At 45.8% G+C, this 18,038-nt stretch overlaps 2 protein-coding genes across 8 annotated transcripts in view; one reads left to right on the top strand and one right to left on the bottom strand.

Annotated features, from left to right (window-relative positions):
• csrp3 (cysteine and glycine-rich protein 3 (cardiac LIM protein)) overlaps positions 1–18,038 on the bottom strand; it is a 346,019-nt gene that overhangs the window by 132,290 nt on the left and 195,691 nt on the right. The gene's annotated exons all lie outside the window — the stretch shown is intronic.
• The window catches only part of nav2a (neuron navigator 2a), a 152,006-nt gene that overhangs the window by 117,152 nt on the left and 16,816 nt on the right, over positions 1–18,038 (top strand). For 5 of the 7 annotated variants that reach the window (XM_052062435.1, XM_052062430.1, XM_052062431.1 and 2 more), the window contains 10 exons: positions 5,558–5,687; positions 6,494–6,812; positions 7,939–8,617; positions 9,400–9,619; positions 10,638–10,936; positions 12,940–13,005; positions 13,432–13,476; positions 14,354–14,514; positions 14,702–14,884; positions 17,501–17,553. In XM_052062435.1, the coding sequence (XP_051918395.1) occupies positions 5,558–5,687; positions 6,494–6,812; positions 7,939–8,617; positions 9,400–9,619; positions 10,638–10,936; positions 12,940–13,005; positions 13,432–13,476; positions 14,354–14,514; positions 14,702–14,884; positions 17,501–17,553 (2,155 nt within the window). The remainder of the gene's footprint in view (positions 1–5,557; positions 5,688–6,493; positions 6,813–7,938; positions 8,618–9,399; positions 9,620–10,637; positions 10,937–12,939; positions 13,006–13,431; positions 13,477–14,353; positions 14,515–14,701; positions 14,885–17,500; positions 17,554–18,038) is intronic. The other 2 variants (XM_052062432.1, XM_052062433.1) reach the window with 2 other exon arrangements.

Genomic DNA, 18,038 nt, shown 5'->3' on the forward strand with positions numbered 1-18,038 from the left:
ACCGGAAATAGCAAAATGGAAAAAGGTTTTATTGATGACCCATGAAAAGCAGATGAAAGGACGATGTTTGTTTTTTAATCTTGCGGCGACACCGCGGGGCAACTATTTATTATTTGAACCTCGGGAGTCCCAAAACTATGGATCACAGATGTGCAGCTCGGGACTCCGGACACTCCGTTTGAGCAGTCAGGTGACATTTGACTCCTTTTAAACTAATATGTGCGCTAGGAATTCCGTATTCAGACCGCTTGTGACTTTATAAATGCCCCCCTTTTTCAGTGCAGAAGTGGATTCAGTGACGCGTGGCTGTATTCGGTTTCGTGCGCGTCACGTGTGCAGCGTTTGCGTTTATAATGTGGATCCGGGTGAGCCGTTTGAATGTGTTGACATATCAAACAGAGCAAACGCGAACGGCGCAGAAGGACGTCTGCGTGAAAGCCCGAGCGACCCGAGCGTCTCGATCTCATGAATGCGGAGGGCAAACGTTTTCTCAAAAAGAGCGAGACAATAGGACCAGACATTCCTGAGTGTGAAGTCCAATCATGTCATTTCTCGTCAGCGCAGGGACGGATGTCTGTGCCATTTTCATTCCACACGCCTCCCGGTCGAAGGGCCGGCCGGAATGTGCCGGGGGTCGCATCTCGGCCGCCCCTCCCTTCCTTGCCTCTTCGGAGTACGCCTACCAAAAAACAATTATAAATTGCAAAGCTGTACCAGTGTGAAGAATCGGAAAACTTTTGGCTCTCCTTCAGCTAGCTTACAAAGCTAATTTGCATGTAAAATAATGTGCCTTTTTTCTGCACTCAGCATTCTTTTATGCAAGAGATATCGTTGAACGGTGTTGTTCAATTATGCACAGCATGATGCTGACGAGAGCTGCTCGCAATATTTTGAGCCCCTCGTTTGGTGACACATGTCAGAGTTGAAAATAGAGGAAACCGGTCACTGGTCTTATGCCGGGCCGAAGTCGGCTAGGGAAAGCTCCGATAATACGCGGCCATAATGAGGATAGAAAAATGGATGGTTGAAAATGCCTCGTCCCATATTCTCAGCTGGCGCTAAAATGCTTTGGCTGAAGCTTATATACCGTCTTATCGCTTCCGATGCCATTTGTGTACAACACAGGTGTCAAAGTCAAGGCCCGGGGGCCAGATCTGGCCCGCCACATCATTTTATGTGGCTCGTGAAAGCAAATCAAGCATGTGAAGTTCCATGATTCTTGCTAAAGTCTGAACCAAAATTTCAAATTTTCAATAAACATTTATATGGTTTCCGGTCCAGCTGTCAACTTGTCCAAGATGGCTCCCTCGATCTGATTCCAGACATTTTAAGTCCCGCAGGTCTCTGTCTGCCTGCCTGAATACCTGTCCTTGTGTCCGTACGTCCGTATGTCTGACCATAGGGTATCGAGACTGTGATTTGGGGTGACGCAGGCCAACCGCAGGATTTGGACCAGCATATGCTTCTCCAACACAGGAAAATCCCCTTACTTCTGGTCTGCAGCTCTGTTGTGGCCGCACGCATACTTGTTGGGCTTGCCGAGTTCCTGTGTGCAAGTGCCAGATTCGGACAATTTTTTTTGTTTGTTTTGTCTTGTTTTTTCACGAGGGGGCCGGGGTTACAATGCGTCAGTGCCGACCAACCGGCCAAACAGACCCCCAAAAAAGTTAAATAAACATTCTTTTTCTCAGAACACGCGATGGCACTCGGATTGGCTGACATGTTGCCTCCCCCACTCTACTCGTCCCGTCAAGGTTTGTCCCTTGAACTCTGACCCGTGTTGGAAAACAGAGCTGACTCAAAATAGAGACCACGGAGTCATTCGGAGCAAAGTCTTCATCTTGATCATAGCGTTTTGTCCTTCAATTCTGGAATCCTTTTAGTATTTTGCAGGAGGCATTCCAGTGTAAACCTTGAATGATGTTTTAACAATCCAAATAAATCTATAAATCTATAAATCTAAAACTCTGCAGTTATCTCGCAAAGCGAAAGGCAATGGAAGACGGAGAAACAGAAAACGGTCAGTGGCGAAAAGATGATTTCGAATTCCGAAATATATGCACTGGCGGGAAAAAAAATGATGTGTTGTAAATACTACGTTTATTTCACAAAGCGGTTGCACAAAATAAAATCATCTGGAGACTGATACATTTTTTTGAGTATACTCTACATCGACTTAAAAATGTATCAGTATGCAGTAAATTCCACAAAACTTTATCTTCAGTGCGGGGGTTGGGGTGGGGGTGGTGGGGGTGGCAGGCAGCCCAAACGTAAAAATCCTTGAAATGACCACAAATGACGTGAGACCTACACACAGGGCTATATTCACTTCGGTCAACACTGCACCACCTGTGTTTTGCGCACATCCGTCTTACTGGGCAGACAATTTATTAAAAGTAATTTCCATCCATCCATCCATCTTCTACCGCTTATCCGGGGCCGGGTCGCAGGGGCAACAGCTTTAGCAGGGAAGCCCAGACTTCCCTCTCCCTAGCTACTTCTTCCAGCTCTCCCCGGGGGATCCCGAGGCGTTCCCAGGCCAGCGGGGTGACATAGTCTCTCCAGCGTGTCCTGGGTCTTCCTCGGGGTCTCCTCCCGGTGGGACATGCCCGGAACACCTCACCGGGGAGGCGTTCAGGAGGCATCCGAATCAGATGCCCGAGCCACCTCATCTGGCTCCTCTCGATGTGGAGGAGAAGCGGCTCGACTCGGAGCCCCTCCCGGATGACCGAGCTTCTCACCTTAAAAAGTAATTATAAATTATAAAAGTAATTTTTGCTTTCATAATATGAACGTTGACACAAACGCATTAGATTGACCACAGCGTGTGTAGTGGGCAGCCTTCCTTCCAGAGCTAATATAGCCTTACGAGACGGGATGGAATCAATTGGATCGGAAAAATGTCTTCAGAGTGTTCGATCGTGAACTGATAGCGCTACCTTTGAAGTGCTAGAAAAAAAGAACAGAACCAATGAACGTTACCAAAAAAAACCCCCAAAGACCCCAATTACTTGGTGTCTTTAAGCGCGTATCTTTGAGCATTCGTTCACACAGAATTATAATTAGTGTTTGGTATTTGGGTACATTTAATACATGTCATGGAAAAGCAATGAGAGCATGTCCTGCGCTTTCCCAGCTAGCAGCTTGCAGTTAATGCCCCGGTCTGCCGTGATTGGCCGTCAAGAGCTCGGTTGGTTCTCCACTGGCGGGCAACGTCGCCAGCAGGGAGGCTGTGGGCTGGGCCACGCCGTTTAGCCCGATCTCTAATTAGGGATGTCAGGGTGGATCTGTCTGGGAAATTGCACAGTCGGACACACACACAAAAACACCAGAGAGAGGAAAATGCAGTGAGGCAACAGCGGGATGAGGGATTGTCCTTCAGTTTCACTCTGTGATCATGTGGCTTTGGACTTGTGTTGCCGTCTGATTTGAATTTGGCCCAAGCGGCTCATTCGGGGCTTGTCCCGCGTTTGCGTGCGTGTGTCGGTGTTCCCTATTAGTGGCCCGACCTCAGCAGTGAACCGGTTAACAGTCCTAAGGGGGGGGGAGGCTCATGTTACGATCAACAGGGCAGGTCCTTTCCCTTTGCTGCGCACCCTCCTTTTCAGTCTCTCTCTGATCGTCCGGAGAGAGACAAACAGTCCCCGAGGGATGAAGCATCATTGAGGCAAGTGACAAAGGAGCCCCATCTAGGAACACAGCCAAGGTGAGAGAGCGAGCGAGAGAGCGAGCGAGAGAGAGAGAGAGAGAGAGAGAGAGAGAGAGAGCGATAGGGAAGAGCCCGTGAGACTTTTGGCTCTCGGCAACATGGAGTCATCAAGCCTTCTGTCCAGCTTGACGCTTTTCTGCAGCGTTGCGGTTCCCACGGCAACCGAGGCACCTTGAACAGGTAGATGTGTTGAGTGTCAGCGTGTAGGTGTGTCAACTTCAGGTCGTTGACTTGTCGAGGAAAAAAAGTCTTTCCAGAAATGACTTTGATTCAGTCTTGTTCCGGAAGTCTTTTGATCTTTACGAGTTTGTACGCGTCTTTTTTTTTTTTTTTTTTTTTTTTCATTCCGCAGTGTGGGACTTTCCCCCTGTGGCTGCTGCGGGGACTCGAAATCTCAGAGCACCTTTTAGCCTGCATTGGAAGCTTTCATTGCCAAAAAGGTTGCGGAATTGCTGCCCTGCCGCTCCTTTGATTGACTGTTTTCGGTTGGTGAAAACCACCTGGATGGTCAGATTTTCTCGGATTTCATTCCGCCAAAGTTGTTGTTCACAGCAGCCACTGTTGAGGCTTCAAATGCAATTTGTGAAACATCTGTCAGAGGTGCGACGATTTATCGACTAATCCCTTAGCAAATTAATCGCTAATTATGATTAATAATCAGCAAGTCGATTTGATGTCTTTTTAAATTTTTTTTTTTTTTAAATATAAAGCCAGTGTTTAACTTAAAGTTGTCCAAATACTCAGATTTTAGCCTCACAAAGAGTAAATGTGTTCTCTGATTTCTGGAAAAGTTTATGAAAGCAGTCTGTTCCTTTGTGTGGAATCAAAATAAGTCTGCGTTTAGAAAATATTGATTTTTGCACGTTTATCTGACATGGTATGGATGAAACCTAATAGCAAATTTCAGCACTGTCGATTTTGAAACAATAATCTCTTGGTTTCTTTTTTTTTTATTTTTAGTAAAGCGATGGAGAATTTATATATGATTACTTGACTAATTGAAAAAAAATTGTTTTGATTCATGGGTTAATTGAAAAAAAAAAAAACGATTAACTTGATGAATGGGTTATCCAAATAATTGTTTGTCGCTTCCGTCTTAGATATAAACTGTTGCTATGGAGGCTTGCATTGCAAATACAAAGCTGTGTGTTCTCCGCAGCAGTCAACCATTCAGTGGCCATCATGCTCATCAGCCTCCCTCGGATTCTTTCAAAGTCATGTTTGCCAACCACCCTGACTTCCTGTTCCCCACCGAATCCCAACCATTACCAGCACACACACACACACACACACACACACACACACACACACATTTATGCATTTATTCCACATCAAATCCTTGTGTGTTTGCTGTGTTCAGACGGGTCTGTTTGAGTTTGTCACACCCCCAAACATGCAGACACACACACATACACACACACACACACACACACCATGATGTCACCCTCCAAAGAGCCTTTGTTCATATGATAGACAACCCTATTCAGCCAGTGTGCGTGATTGTGTGCGTGTTTGTGTGTGTTGCGCGCACCCAAGCGGAGGTCATTTAGATTGCAAAGAAAGAAAGAAGAAAGAAACTCCAGGCAGCCAGAGAACAGATCTTTTTTTCCGCCCTCTCCTGATTTGCAATTATTGTATGGCTCAGGACGTTAGATGATGAATTCATGACTACACGGACGGTTCTCTTCAAATGGCTCTCTTAAATCGGCTCAGGTGCGTGAATGTTGACTCGTAGCATCTGCCTTCAAAGATCTGAGCGCAAGGGCGAACTTCCAGCCTTGATATTCGGACTCATTGGGAAATACTGTTCTGGTAAGAATTTCCATTTCCTGCGTGTGATTTGTCCAGTTGGGACGACAGCAGCTCAGTGAGCAGCGGCATCAGCGACAACATCGACACAGATGACATCAACACCAGCTCCTCCATCTCCTCCTACGCTAACACACCTGCAGCACAGCGCAAGGGCCTCAGCACGCAGGTAACTTGGGTCATCACAACTTTACATTTTACAGCACAAGATCCCGCAAGCTAATTATGACGGTAGCATTAACTCGCCAACATATGCACTTTGACCACTTTGGTTCACTGAAAGGATTGAAGAAAAGGCCGAAATGGCACGCAGAGTGCGTTTATTGTCGCATCGGTCAAGGCTTGGAAGAGAAATCAAAAGGAGCAGCAAACTATTCCGGACAGGTTAAACGCAGTCCGCGTCATCTGGAAATACATATTTCACATGGGCTTCATGCCGCGCACGGTGTGTTTTTAATAGTCTTCTGACGGAGCAGCCTTTTTCGTAACATTGCCGTGGCAACTGCAGAACAGCTTGAAAGCAGCTGTCATTCCTCAAACAGTAATTTAGCGTCCGGCTTAAAGACCAGAGTAGAGAGGCCAACTTCAGTCAAGTCGGATGACATTTCTAGTCGAGCACTGACTCACCTACTTTTCATCGGTTTTGAAAACCAATAAACAAGTCGTAAATATGACCGTAATCAGCTACGTAGACGTTTTCCACCGATGTCCGCTGTGCTTTTAAATTACTCAGAAAATGAAATTTGGCTCAACATGCGTTGCTCGTTGAAAGATTCAAATATGTTTATTGCTCTAGATTGTACTTTGAAATGATTACGTGCAGCCATTCCTGCTACCCTTGTCATGGACAGCTCACGTTTATTTTAAAAGTTTCTCTTAAAGGATTCACCAAGTGCTCAATTTAGCAACTTTTCATCAAAGATGCTTTCTTCGGCCGTGTTCAATCTGACATACCGTCTCCGTGTGTATTCTCAGCCTGTGACAGATGCCGAGAAGCAGTCGGTGTCCACGGCAGTGCACCAGACCTGGTCGGGAGACGAGGTGAAGAGGCCAGACGGGGGGTCGGACATCGGGGTCAAAATGGAGACGGGCTCCAAGTGGAGCCGTCGAAACCCCTCTGACATGTCTGATGAGTCAGACAAGGGCGGATCGGGGAGAAAGACCGCCTCGGTGTCCCACACGGGGTCCTGGAGGAGAGGTGTCAGCACACAGGTGGGGGTGACACCCCCCCGGACCAAAAGCACGAGTAGCGCATGCTCTGCAAGCTCTGTCACGGTCAAAACCCACAGTTCAGGTAACATATTTGTTTCGACTCAGCATGACTTAGATTTGTTCTATAGAATAATAGAATAATCTCGCGCCACCTTACCTCTCTGAGCTCATCCGCCCCTACACACCTGCCCGGCGCCTCAGGTCTGTGGACCAGTCTTTGTTAGAGGTACCAAGAGCTAAACTGAGGCTCAGAGGGGATCGAGCCTTTTCTGTTGCTGGTCCCTCTCTCTGGAATGACCTCCCACTGAACATTCGGCAAGCCTCCTCGCTGCCCATCTTTGAAGCCCTCCTCAAAACTCACTTGTATTCTTTGGCGTTCGACTCAGCATGACTTAGATTTGTTCTTGCTTTTACTGTTTGGTGCTTTCTACCGTCTTTATTACTGATTTGTTTTACTGTTTATTGTGTATGTTAAATCGCTCCAGTACAGCACTTTGTATGCAGCGATGGCTGTTTGAAAGTGCTCTATAGATACTGTTGACTTGACTTGACTTTTATATCATAGTCATGTTGTTGCCTCTTCAGTTGCGTACTTGATAGCCTTGCCTGTAGAGCTGAGAAATTCATTTTCTGGCTTCTTGGAGAAGATGGTGTCAAGCAGTTATTTCAGTGGACAATTTAGTCATCTATGAATTGACGTGCTGTTCAAGGTCTGGTCAAAAACAGAACATGACCAATTCTTTTGGAATGTAAGCCGTTTCAAATATCTAAAGAAGTTCTTTACTTTAGGGGTTGGTGTCATTGGCCTTCTTATGACAGGAATTGAATTGGATACATCTCTTGTTTTTTGTTATGTTTTATAACTGGACTATTTTTCTGCAAAATGACCATTACTGTGCAAGCTAGCATGCTATCTATCTAGCTAGCCACCTAGCTAGCTAGCTAGGTGCTTCCCAAACGCTAGCTAGCCACCTAGCTAGCTACCTCCCAACCTACCTACCTACCTTCCTATTGACCTACAGTGTATCCATCAATCCATCCAACCATCCATCCATACATACAAACATCCAACACCTTAGTTTTTGTTTAATATCTTACTCTTATAGGCACAGGCTGCAGTGGTTTGAGTGTGACTTCTTCCCTGCCATTTTATTTGTCTGTGTTTTTTATTAATGTTATCTTTTTTTTTTTTACTGTATGTCTTACAGGTAAGACAGATGATGTCAAGGTTTCAGAAAAGGGACGTCTCTCTCCACGTTCCAACGGCTTAAATCGCTCACCCTCTGACGCTACGGATGAAGCAAAGAAACAATCAGTCTCCACTAGCCTCACATCGACAACCAGCTCCCTCACGCACACCCTCTCAGAGCCCCAGACACATGCTTCCCGAATGCCAACAAGCACATTTGGCTTCAAGAAACAGGGCCACGGCATGGTAGCTATGGTAACCGCCAGCGGCGCCACCGTTACCAGTGGCTCAGCCACTCTGGGGAAAATTCCAAAATCTGGGGTACGCTCACTGGTAGGATTGAAGGCAGGTGGCCAGGATGGGGGAATGCTGCTAGGCCACCATGATGATGGCTTCCTTCCCGCGAGCGCCCGCTCCACCCTTCAGTACCGCAGCCTCCCGAGGCCCGGCCGCTCAGGGTCGGCCGCCCGCAACGGAAACCGCTCGTCCACCAGCAGCATTGAAGCCGCCGTGCTCTCAGTCACATCTCATGGGAAAAATGCAATCGGGATCCTCAAGGCCAATGGTTCCGCAAGTCTGCTGGCCAATCAGACTGATCGGGAGAAGGGTGTCTCAGATTCTGACAACTTCAGGAGCGGAGGATCAGCAACCGTTCCTCTTACTGGAAGACAACAGGTTCCGTCACCGACGCTACGCAGGTTAGCATATCTGCAAACCGGTCGTCCTGCCTGCCTCTACCCAAACTGGCTTCTATTTGTGCTCTTGCTATTGAAGCGTTGAGTAATCATCGCATTTGTGGGCGTGTTTGATATGCCCTCACACATCTCCCGTTAAGGTCAAATGAGTCATTGTAAAAGACTCAGCTTGAGCTCAAGTGATCAGCTTCCAAACCTCCAAAGCCTTGGCGATGTGTCCGAGGAGGGCGTTGGGCTGCGTAATGGGAGTCTTACTTCAACACTGTGCCCTCATTAACGTCAGGGAGTGATAACTCTTCAAAAAGGCTGCATGCTTCTGTTTTTGCCCCATCACACTCCTCATAGCCTGCATTTAACTGCAACCCAGGATTAGCACGAACAGGAGAGACTTATGACTCTCCGCGTTGGCTGTGATTCAGATCTGAGTTAGTCTTCCTTTAATTGTGTGAACAAGAAAGATTTAAAATCCAGTTCAGCTCATTGATATTGACCCGATCAAGAATGGGCTACTAACGGCCTACACTTTGATTTTGTTGGTTGCTTCAAAACCTTTGCTGTTTGCTAACAGGACAGTGAATCTTTTATACATGCATTGAGAAGTGTATTATGAAATATATTAAGCGCGCATATTTTGCACGTATTTTGTCCATCATTAAAATTTTCTGGTTCAAAGTGTGTGGTCCTACGTGGGCCCAGCCCAGCAGCACTGAAGAAATTGTAGCATTTCACATGCCCTTCCCTGACTATATATATATATATATACTGTATCTCTTTTCAAACGGCAGATTATTCAGTGGAAAGACCAGCAAACAGGCACCAGTCACGACGGCAGACAATATGAAAAACTCAACGGTTATCTCCAACCCTCATGCGACCATGAATCATGTGGCCACCATGCTCGAGTCCTCCGATGGAGTGCAGGGAGATGTAGACAATGAGACCATCAGCCCCATGTTCGGGGGCAGACTCCCTGGGTCCGGCACAGGGACGCTGGGCAGCGAACAGGTGAGATGTTCCTTGGAGAAATGTTTTAGGTACTCGAGACTGATTCTTAAAGAGTGACATGTTTCGATCATATCATATTTGTCTAGAAAAGACACACACGGATTTAACTTTTGTCTAACCAAATACACCACAATACTGTTGCCACCCTGTTTTCCTGCTAGTTATTGCGACAGACACAGGAAGCCCACTAACCTGTTTTCCAGGTTGGGTCATGTGATCAACAAAGTTGTATTGCTGTAAAGATGGAAATTTCAAGCGAACGTTTTGACTGCCTGAAGGTATAAGGGACACGTTTGTGCATGCCTCATTTGTAATAATCCTAACATGATTCATAATACTTCATCAGCAGTTGTGGGAGTCATAAAGTGACAACTCCGACCAGCGTCTGGTTTGGGGCGGGTCGGTGGTTAGGAGTAGATCATTAGAAAAAGTAAAGTACTATTTTCCAACAACACGACTAGCATTGTTTGAGAAGCCACCTGTGCTGCCCTAAACGTAAACATTTGCAAATGGCAATTACAATTTGAAAACATAATCGAGGATTACGCTCGCGGCTTGGAATTGAAGCGGATTTACGTGGGACAGGAGATGTGAGCCGATCTCTTTTTTTCCATCAATGGACGCTACAGCTTCTTGCTTTGCTTTCAAAACTTAGCTTGTAGCAGACGTGGGCACATTTTCAGCACGATGTCCCTGAATCACTATTGAAAGGACATTTTAGTCCTCTCATCTCTCATCCGTAACTGCTTCAAACAACAAAGAGTATGCAGAAAGTGGTTAAGATTCAATGACTGTCTGTGTCTTATGTGTTATTTTGTTTTTATGTTATTATGACTTCAAGATGGTGCTGCGAGAGTGGCTGCCTTTACAGCAGCTTCTATACTTTTTGTTCTACTTTCTTACTTTCATAACTTTGCTGCAGTAACATGGGAATTTCTCCATTGTGAGACGTATCAAGGTTTTTTTAGTCTTCTGCTATTCTGAAGAGTCATTGACACAAACCTTTGTCCTGCCACAGGCCTCCAGTCCAGGCTCAGTCTACTCCTCCACCGGCCCCTCCAACAGTCTTACGTGGGGCACAACATTCAGCAGCTCATCCGCCCAGAGCAGGGAGGGCACGCTGGGTGGGCACTGCGGAACGAGCAGTGTTGGTTACCCGTCTGTCAGCAGTATGCACACAAGCAGCGAGTCCATTGACATGAGCCTCGGCAGTGCCGGGGGAGGAGGAGGAGGAGGAGGAGGACACGGGACCCACAGGGAGGACACAGTGTCCGCCTTGGGCCGCACTGGCAGCGTCAAGACGGGCATGTCGGAAAGGTGAGAGCGCAGGAGTGAAAAATGGTGCCCATTTCGGGCACTTTTTCTAAAAGCATACTGGAATACAACCTTGCACATAGTTCAGCGCATTGTCACGTAGCTGAACATCATGCCCAAACCATTCGCATCAGCATTCAATATAATGCAATCGTTGGGCACCATAAACATTAAATGAACACAGCTCTGACGGCATTAATTAAAACAAAGCACTTTACCTTTGTGAAGTCAATATTTTATTTGTAATACTATGGTGCACGTTTACCGCTGAAGTGCTTGCTGAATGTATACTGTATTCATGTATTCAGTGCTTTAATTTGGAAAAAAATAAGTACCAGTTAATCCCTTTTTCAACTGTTGCAAGGTAAATTAGCCGGTGGCTAACAGCATATGATTAATTAATTAACAAATTAATAAATATAATATACATCACATATAAAATGAATAATTAATAAAGTACATTAATTTTGTAATTAATTTTAATTATTGAATTAGTTAATTAATATATTTTGTTTGTTTGGGGGGTTTTTTGTCTGAGTTTGGAATGTGAATGTTTGACTGCACCTCATGTGCCACATGAGCGGCTTTATTATCGTGCGTTTTCTTAGCCTCCTGAATCACCGGTTGAATATGATTTTGGATTGGCGTTGTGTTGCCGTTGGTCGCAACGACGTAGTGGCACGAACAAAATGTCGAGAAAGGTTAGTCAAGCCAGCCCAAGTTCAAGATAAGAGCATACTAAGGCTATCGCATTGGCGTCAATGTATTGATTATTTGGTAAGCTTTTATTTTTAAGTGGGGCGGCCCGCTAGTCCAGTGGTTAGCACGTGGGCTTCACAGTGCAGAGGTACCGGGTTCGATTCCAGCTCCGGCCTCCCTGTGTGGAGTTTGCATGTTCTCCCCGGGCTGGCGTGGGTTTTCTCCGGGTACTCCGGTTTCCTCCCACATTCCAAAAATATGCGTGGCAGGCTGATTGAACACTCTAAATTGTCCCTAGGTGTGAGTGTGAGTTTGGATGGTTGTTTGTTTCTGTGTGCTCTGCGATTGGCTGGCAACCGATTCGGGGTGTCCCCCGCCTACTGCCCGGAGACAGCTGGGATAGGCTCCAGCACCACCCGCGACCCTAGTGAGGATCAAGCGGTTAGGAAGATGAATGAATGAATGAATTATTTTTAAGTCAGCACTGGCGTGTTGCGGTTATGAGTATGTTTCGAGATTCCTTGGCTAAATGATGGCGCACGCCAAATGAACTGTTACAGGCGTTGGGAAAAAAAAATATTTTTGTTTTTGTGAGGTATCCGAATGACTGAAGGATTTCCATGAGTATCAAAGGGTGCAAGAGAGAAATTGAACAAGAGAGAACAAGCTGGGCAAGATGGGCTAATGTGAAGTTGAAGTATGCCATAAAAAGTGGTGAAAATTGAAAAGCGCTGGCACGCCGTACCGCTGTGTGCCGGCCCACTTAAAGCACTGAATGTAAAAGCTTTATCGGCACAAATTATTCAAAATGATGACCCTGTCTTTCATATATCCCGATTCATTCCGCAAACCTGATATTACCTTTCATTCATACCGTTTTCAAAAGTAAAGGAACAAAATGTGTTTTGCACTCTTTTAATGTTGGAAGAGGCTGATGTCGCAGCCTCAAAGTTTCGTCTCCAGATGTTACCAGTTTGAAAACTGACATACCTGACACGGAGCACATTTAACTTCCTCTTCAATGACCACAATTATGTTACTGTATACACAGCAAAGCACTTTGTCTCTCTGCTGGAGTGCAGACAGAGGGCAAAGGAAATGAGACACTTCACTACTACAATTCTTGACTGGTTCATTTCACTGTCCAAGTGTCTTACAGTTGAAAAGTTTTCAAAAAGGATCATCAATTTGGGGCTTAATTGTCTGAAACTTTTCTTTCTCTGTGTCTGTTGTTTGTCCCCCCCCACAACCCCCACCCCACACACACACCTCCACCCCCCCCCCCCCCCCTCTCCATCTACCCTCAGCCCCCTTTCCTCCCCCTCCGCGAGCCCTAAATTCAGCCGAAACACTCTACCTCGGAAACAGGACAGGTAAATGGACCTGTGTGCGGTGTTAGGCTTATTGTGAGGCACCAACACGTCAGAGAAAGTAAAACGCAACTAAGGAAGGAAAATGTGTGAAGTTTATCGTGTAGCTGTGAAAGCGTGTGGTTGAAAATGGTCATTTGTAAGATTTGCGCCTGTTTGTGTCTGTGCCTTTTTGTGTCTAGTGGTCGACTCTAGTCTTAACTGTTATGTGCTGCCACCTTGTGGTGAAAACACGAAGGTGCATGCCTAATTGTGACATTCACACGAGTTTTAGTGGCGTTTACAAACTGTGTATATAAAGTATATCATTTTATGTTTTTAAGCTCATAATTTGATATTGAAGTAGGCAACTTTATGAAGCCGTGTTGGACAGAAGCAGCTGCATGTTCCCCCTTTCTTTTCCCCGTCTGAAGTGTTTCTCTCCTACAGTGGGCCACTCTGTGGCAGAAACACTCTGCCTAAGAAGGGACTCAGGTACTGACACCCCTGCTTGCCGGTTCATGTTCCACGTTTTCGCTCCTATTCGCCAATTTGTCTTCGATACTGTTGCCCTGTGTCTACATTCACTGCTCGGGGCTTTGTGCTCAAGTCTTGTTTGTTTTATGGGGGGGTGTTTTGAAATGTTCTGTTTGGCACTTGGCACCCATGTGGTTGTGTTGTGCTTCTGCAAAGAGGCATGCTTCTTTGTCTTCATAGGGATCTCACCGTCATATTTAACAGGTTTGATTTGGGAGGGGCGGCCCGGTAGTCCAGTGGTTAGCACGTCGGCTTCACAGTGCAGAGGTACCGGGTTCGATTCCAGCTCCGGCCTCCCTGTGTGGAGTTTGCATGTTCTCCCCGGGTCTGCGTGGGTTTTCTCCGGGTGCTCCGGTTTCCTCCCACATTCCAAAAATATGCATGGCAGGCTGATTGAACACTCTAAATTGTCCCTAGGTGTGAGTGTGAGTGTGAGCGTGGATGGTTGTTCGTCTATGTGTGCCCTGCGATTGGCTGACAACCGATTCAGGGTGTCCCCCGCCTACTGCCCGGAGACGGCTGGGATGGGCTCCAGCACCCCCCGCGACCCTAGTGAGGATCAAGCAGCTCGGAAGATGAATGAATGAATGAATGAATGATTTGGGAGGCCGTCTTATTTCCCCACGCGGTCGCTTGCCCATCGTGAAGAATTCCATGCTCATGCCATAATGCTTTGTTCTAGCATTTAATTCAGCTGATGGTTCCAGCTGCTAAACTTGACTACAAAAAAAAAACATTCCAAATCAAATCAACTCCTTAAAAATCAGTCAACAGAATCCACATTGTTCTCCTGCGTTGTATCATCACAGCCGAATTAAACTTGGACTCGCTGCAGGTATGGCCCGCCCCCTCAGCTGCGAGGCCACGAGGAAGGCCGCGATTGGCTGCGTTCTCACTCCACCAGTGGGCTTCAGGAATCAGCCAGCAATTCCCCCTTCTCCCCTGGCTCCAGCCTTACCTCCCCCTCCGGCACTCGCTTCAATTTTGGCCAGCTTGGTACGCTCAACACACTACACAGCCACTCATGAAAAGAAATTGGAATCCCGTCATAATATCTGACTGTCCATTTCAAGGCGAGTCAAATTCCAGCAAAAATAGATTTAGACACATGTGATCACAACACAGAAAGTTATTATTTTATTCCAGTCAGCTTTTTTTTATTTAACGATTGCATTTTTTATAGCATCCAGCCCAACGTCAGCAGCTCAGATCAACCTGACCGGCCTGCGTAACAACAGCCTGACCAACCAGGATGTCACCTTTGACCCTTGCAGCGACAACCGGCTGAGAAACTCTTGCATGTCCCTGGATGAGAAGACGCGCACCATGAGCCGATCGGGCTCTTTCCGCGACGGCTTTGAAGAAGGTACGAGAACCCGAAATAGTGTTCGGAGTGCAGCGTGTGCGTTCTTGACTGACTCATCCACTCAATCTATAATTAGGTGAAAAAGAGCATTCTCATTTTATTTTCCCACCGGCCGTGCCAAAACAATTATGAATACATGTGTTGAGAGGAACCGCAGGAAGGATCACAACTGTTTCTCTCTCAAAAAGCCTTTTATGCCCTAAGAAAAGCCATAATCGGTGAGCCGGCTTTGTTCGGCTCACTTTTTTTGTTTGCAAAAGATTATTTGTTGGGAAAAGTGTCCAGCCAGCATCCATTTGCAGGCTGATTGAGGTAGAAAGACTGGGAACATTGTCTTGAGTTTGTGTCGTCACGGGAGGGGGGAAAAAAAAATACATAAAGTACGGGGTGAGACAATAAGCCACCCTCAAGCTATTTGTCGAACCTTTTCAAGAGAGAAAAGAGGAAGGTAAACACCGAGGCAAGAAAAACAATCGATTCTGCTGGCTGTAAATTCTTCAGAAATATTTGGACTCAAATATTTCTGAAGTGAATACTTCATTGTCCTCATGATCACTCTAATTCACTGGTGTCAAAGATAAGGCCCGGGGGCCGGATCTGGCCCGCCACATCATTTTATGTGGCCCGCGAAAACAAATCAAGCATGTCAACTTCCATGATGCTTGCTAAAGTCTGAACCAAAATTTCTCATTCTGATTTTAGAAACTAGTTATTCATCAAATTGTGGGTGATGAAACCTTTATATGGTCAAACCGTAACTACAATGTGGCCCGCGACAAAAATGACTTTGACACCCCTGCTCTAATTGATGTGATTGACTTGCGAGGTCGGCGTGCAAACTTCGGAGCAATCACTGTAAAGGGTTTTTGTTGAATTTCTTGACCATACATTCACTTCAAGCCTGTGTCTGGATCCAGATCATTTTATTTTGTGCAACCCCTTGAGGAAATAAAATAAGAGCCAATTGCACAAAGCATTTTGTCGGCATGCTGAGGGCGTGGCACGTTAAAAGTACTTTTGTTCAAAATAATATTTGTGATTGCAACTTTCACGTGCACTGTAGATACGTTATACTGTGTAGGTCAGGCTGTGAAATTACAAGTGAACATTCATCCAGAGAAAAGGGCATGTATCGTTTCCTGTTGCTTTTGTAATGACAGGGATCACAGTGAGAGGCGTGAGAGACTAGACAACAAACGTAGCTTTCCTTCTTTGTGCGTAAGGAAGTGTGGTTGTGGCCCTAGACATACGTGTCACAAGGATAGAATTACAGGATTTATTTTTTTTACTGTCTAGATTGACAGGACAAAAGTCCCTTCGTCGACCTAACACGATTCTGTTTGTGTCCAAACCAGCAACACACACTGTTATCTCAATCAACACACACACACACACACACACACCTCTCAGGTTGATGACATTGTTGTTTTTAAAGCAATTTCCATATTTTTGGATGTATATACACCGTATTTTCCACAATATAAGATGTGTGGGAGTATAAGGTGCACTTTCAGTGACTGGCCTATTTTAAAACTGTTTTCATATCTCGGGCACACCGCATTATAAGCCGCATAGAATAGAAGCTACAATAGTGGCTGCGGTAGCGTTATGCATCCACTAGATGGAGCTATGCTAAAGGGAATACAATACAATGCTATACAGCTTTATTTATATGTAGCTTTCACAACGCTGCAGCTGTAACGAAGCGCTTTACAAAACCTTGAAAATACTGCGTCCAAGAAATCAGAATATTGATCCGTATAGAAGGTGCATCGGATCATATGGCGTATTGCCGGCTTTTGAGAACATTCAATGCTTTGAGTGCTTTGAGGTGCACCTGAAAATGCGGAAAATAGGGTTTGTGTCTGTATGAGTGTATGCATTCACACACACTCGTGTATATATATATATATATATATATATATAAGGACGTATATATATATATACACGAGTGTGTGTGAATGCATACACATATATATATATATAATATAAGAGTGCAACATTGCTTGGTCAACGTGGACGTCCCACTTGTCTCCAGTCTGTATGAAATCCAATCACACAGTTAGAAAAGCCAAACGTCCCACTTCAAAATTGGGAAATGTCTGTTTGGGTTCTCTCTTGTGGAGACAGAAATATACAAGGACAATAAACCATCTGGTCAGATAAGATTTGCACTAAACCCAAAATATAGAGCAGCCCATCTGCTATTTTGTGCCCATCCAGAACACGTTACTGTGCAGTGCGAGTCAAGATTAACATTGCGTTTGTGACTGAGAGGTTAATGATTGAATCCAAAGGGCCCGGCCGGGCGCCTTGGTACGGCCGATGACATCACCCCTGGTTCTTTCTAATCGGCTTCCGAGCATGAGGAGGTTGGCTGGTGGGCCGTACGCTTTGAACTGTGATTAGTAGCTGAGTCATTTGCACTCTTAGTGCCAAGGCTGCGCCACTGCTTGCACCGTGTAGGAGTTTTATCTTTGATGGTCAGGGGCAGGTGACTTGTGCTGGAGGACCTGCGGAGTGGGGAGGATCATTGTCGGGTGGGCTCATTTACTCCGCGGGTGTCTCCTTGGAATCTTTTGTACTTACTTTTATGTGTTGTTCATGTCTCTGCAGTTCATGGCTCGTCCTTGTCTCTGGTCTCCAGTACCTCCTCCATGTACTCGACGGTGAGTAGACAAAAACCACGTGAATTGGCAGTTTTGGGTTACACTACCGATTCTCACCATCAGAGGGCACCATAGTTGAATTTTAAGAGTAAACTACAATCCCGAGCTGTCGCTTCAGTTTTAATGTGGAAATATCTTCAACGGTTGAATATTTTTGTTTTTTTCCGGTCAATTGTTTTAGCGAGTGACTCAGTGTCGGCCAGTTGCGTGCAGTAAGCAGTTAATGTTCAAACCAGACCGACGTGTTTTTGTCTTTTGTTTGCAAAATCATAAAATATTGTGTGTGCGTGTGTGTGTGCGTGTGTGTGTGTGTGTGTGTGTGTGTGTGTGTGTGTGTGTGTGTGTGTGTGTGTACAGTAATTGTTTTTCACTTAACCCAACCACATCCTCAAACACCCATATGGGACAGTCAACGTTGACATTATAGCCAATCAGAGTTGTAGCTCCGGCAGGTAGCCCCGCCTCCTCCTCCTCCTCCTCCTCCG

The sequence above is a fragment of the Hippocampus zosterae genome, chromosome 4, assembly GCF_025434085.1.
Source record: "Hippocampus zosterae strain Florida chromosome 4, ASM2543408v3, whole genome shotgun sequence".
NCBI lineage: Eukaryota > Metazoa > Chordata > Actinopteri > Syngnathiformes > Syngnathidae > Hippocampus > Hippocampus zosterae.